General features: G+C 40.8%; 1 protein-coding gene across 1 annotated transcript; it reads left to right on the forward strand.

Moving 5' to 3' along the window:
- The first annotated feature begins 2,640 nt into the window (after positions 1–2,640).
- LOC122925425 (olfactory receptor 6P1-like) lies at positions 2,641–3,264 on the forward strand. Its single transcript, XM_044276786.1, has one exon. The coding sequence runs from the start codon at positions 2,641–2,643 to the stop codon at positions 3,262–3,264; it is 624 nt and encodes a 207-aa protein (XP_044132721.1).
- The last annotated feature ends 895 nt before the right edge of the window (positions 3,265–4,159 follow it).

Raw genomic sequence — 4,159 nt, forward strand, 5'->3', positions numbered from 1 at the left:
AAAGACATATTCTTTGTAGGCACGGTCATGGCTGTTAACTGCAGCCTCTGCTCCTCGTGACAATAAGGAAACAGGGCTGGGTGGTTGTTATGCAGATGATGGTGGAACTGCTGTGGGGGTCGGGGCCAGTGAAATGTTCAAATATACTGGATAATATAAAAGTAAACTGGATGTCACACTGCATCCACAACAATATATCACTGTGGCCATTAAGAGGGCAAAAAAAAATACTTCATCCACTTTCACACACAGAGGCAGTCCCTCTTCTCCTAATGCTGAAGGACCTGCCGAAGGACCTGCATTCCAAATGTGATGATGTCATCATGTGCTCCCATCGATCATGATGGGAGAGCATGGTGATGTCATCATCCAGGTCCTTCTGTATCAAGAGAGGAGTGTCTGTCTCTGCATGTGCAAGAGGATGAGGTGGGTAATTCACTTTATTTATTTTTTTGCTTTAAAAAAACTAAAACACATTATTACAGCTGAGGGCCACTATGGGGGACATTGGCGTCCACTTGAGGGGACATTTTTACTTCTTGGAGACATTAGTAATGCTGGGGGCCACAATGAGGGACATTATTACTGCTGGGGCCACTATGGGAAAAATCATGTATAGTTCAGGGATTGGGATTTAAATTAAAAAAGCCAGTGAAAATTATCAATTTCTAACAACTGTTAAAAAACTATGACAAATGGCCAGACAATGGACCTAAAACTGGTTTAAAAATGACCATGAAAAACTGAGTGTCTGTTTCTCATAGCCATTTTTTTCACCGTTGTGTGACTATAGCCCAAAGTATACATTTTCCTGTTTTTAATAAACTTGACTCATTTATTTATTTGCGACTTCCATTTGACATTTCTCAGTTCCTATGTTTTGTGCCAGTCAGTGTTAGGGTTAACATTTGCATTATGGGATTTCGTTACAGGTTTCGTTATAATGGAATTTACCGGTATTAGAGCGGAATACAAAACACAACCCTTTAGGATGCATTCCGTTTTGCTCCATCCTAATACACGTCTATGGGGGCTCCTAACGGCTCTGTATGATTCTGTTATACATAACGGAAAAAATAGTCCTGTCGACAGAAAAAAAAATCACTTTATTGTTTATCCTTCTGACGCACGTTATTGTCTGTGACATCTAAGGGGTTAAACATGCAGCATCAGAATTCTCTCTGATCCCAGCTATTGCAGCGGGACGTCAGTTGTAACATTCATCTGATCATTGCCTTAGCCCAGCTTTTGTCACTCACATAAAATGAAGACATGTCCCTGGAATCCACTCACATAACAGAACTATCTTGATACCACATATGTTAGGCGACTTTCACACTAGCGTTTTATTTTTCCGGTATTGAGATCTGTCATAGGGGCTCAATACCGGAAAAAAACATTCAATGTCAATAGGGAAAAAACTGAACTGAACAGAACTGAGTGCTCCAAAATGCATTCCGTTCCGTTCAGTTGCATTCCTATACCGGAGAGCAAACCGCAGCATGTTGTATTTTACTTTTCGTTCTAGGATGCGGAGCAAGACGGATTCGGCATGACCCCCAATGCAAGTCAATGGGGAGGACGGATCCGTTTTTGGGAAACACAATCTGCCACAATAGAAAACGGAACCGTCCCCTATTGACTTTCAATGGAGTTCATGACGGATCCGTCTTGGCTATAGAAGACATAATACAACCGGATCCGTCTTGGCAATGTTAAAGATAATACAATTAGATCCGTTTATAACTGATGCAGATGATTGTATTATCAGTAACGGAAGCGGTTTTGCTGAACCCTGCTGGATCCAGTTGAAACGCTAGAGTGAAAGTAGCCTTAGGCCTACCAATTGTCTAAGGGGGTTGTCCCATTACAAACCCTTACAGTATATCCACAAGATGTTTCTGTTTGGTTGGGGTCCAACTACTGTGGCCATCAGCGATCACGATAATGCGGGCCCAGTGTTCCTTGAATATAATTATGGTTTCATTATCCCAATATATGGGGCTGTCATAGACAGCCGAGCTCTTTTACTGTCTCTGGCAGTCCCACAGTTTAGTGGAGTGACCATCACTCCATTCATTTGGAGAACACAAGGCCTCTATTTCTGAGATTGCTTGGACCCCTGCCGATATGGTACTTATCTTCTACCCCTTGTATAGGGGATGTGTTCACAATGGGACAACCCCTTTAATGTTTACTCCTATAAAATATCATCACAAATGCATTGAATGATTTACTTGTTCTGGTCGATAATCAGACAACTAATTCCTAACACTTTTATTGTTATTTATGCAGGAGAAGAACATGACTACGGTCACTGAGTTTTTCATTGTAGGATTTCAAAGCAGCCGTTATTTAAGAATTGACCTAATCTGTCTCATCCTGATGATATATTGTGGGACATTATGTGGGAATCTCCTGATCATCACCCTGGTGTCCACCAGCAAGAACCTCCATGCCCCAATGTACTTCTTCATCTCACAGCTGTCTATTACTGATATCTTCCTAACTGCAAATGTTGTCCCCACCATGCTTCACGTCCTACTGAATAATGGGGCGACCATTACCGTTATTAGTTGTATGACACAAGTGTATGTTTTTTGTAGTACAGAAGCATCTGAATGTCTTATTCTCACAGTGATGTCTTATGACAGATATGTGGCCATCTGTAATCCCCTTCTCTATTCTTCTATTATGACAAAAAAACACTGTGTGACATTGGCCGCCATGTGTTGGGTGTTAAGTTTCTTTTTTGGATTTATTGAAACCTTATTTACATCTAAGCTGACGTTTTGTGGAGCAAATGTCATTGACCATTTATTCTGTGATCTAGTTCCCTTATTGAAAATTTCCTGTTCTGGGGTGTATACTATGGAGTTAGTGAACTATATACTTTGCGTTCCTTTACTCCTGATCCCAATCACGATAATTATCATATCTTATACTAATATTATTGTCACTATCTTGGGGTTTCAGTCCAGAATCAGTAGACAGAAAGCCTTCTCCACCTGCAGCTCCCACCTAATTGTAGTCATCATATTCTACGTTACTATACTGAGTGTTTACATTTTCCCAACAGAAGGACAAACCTTGAATACTAGTAAACTCCTATCTCTGCTGTATACTGTATTTACTCCATTCATCAACCCCATCATATACAGTCTGAGGAATAAGGAAATCAAAAAATCTCTGCAGGAAATAATCAATAAATTAATCACAAAAAGAGGAGAAATGCTAAAAAGGACCAAAACAAAAAGTATTTAATAATATATCAAGGTAGTAATAGGTAAATGAGAAACCCTTTGATTAATACACACTGAATGCTGTGACTCGTGAATTGACTTTCAACTGGAAATGGTATAAGTATATGGAGTCAGCAGTCGTGTGATGGTTCTGGATGTTGTAGTGTGAGCTCAAATGTACCAAGACCACAATAATATAGAAACTATTTCAGATGCTGTTACTATACATAACGTGGCCTCCACTGTCTTATTAGTAATGAGAGCAAACAGCGATTCACCCCTCACACTGCTATTCATGCAGCTGGTGGATCGCTACAACAGTCTTCTCAACGACATGTACCTATAATGTAACAACAGGCCCTATTTACTTTGAAAGGCTGCACTTCAGCACATGATTACAGCTCAACGCGTTTCTACACCTAATACAATGTCTCATCAGGAGCCAGAGCTGTAAGCTAATAATTCTTAAGTGTAAGTAGTCATTAGGTGAGCACTGCCCTTCTCTCACAAGGACCGCCTTCTGGCGCCATGATGGCTGTGAAACGGCTGCCAAAACCCGGGCTATTTGAATGGGATAGCTCCACCAATCCACACATGTCAGAGGTGGACCGCCCTCACAATCCTCCAGATCCATCGCACATGGCACTGAGAGATCACGTGCCCCGTATGAGATCTTATGCTGTCATGTAAGTGGGGAGGTCCGCTAGGAGACAGCGCTCCGAGGTAATACAGGGATACAGTGGTGAATTTAGAAAGGGCAATTACTGGAGGATTAGAAAAAAGCTGGGACAACACAAGATTTATATTATCTCTCAAAAGAGAAAAGATATAATGTGACCAAAGCACAAAAGACAACATAAATACCAAGGATAAATAATAACCCAATAAACATGATTATATACACGGGGAGACACAGA

This window comes from Bufo gargarizans, chromosome 2 (assembly GCF_014858855.1).
Source record: "Bufo gargarizans isolate SCDJY-AF-19 chromosome 2, ASM1485885v1, whole genome shotgun sequence".
Lineage (NCBI taxonomy): Eukaryota > Metazoa > Chordata > Amphibia > Anura > Bufonidae > Bufo > Bufo gargarizans.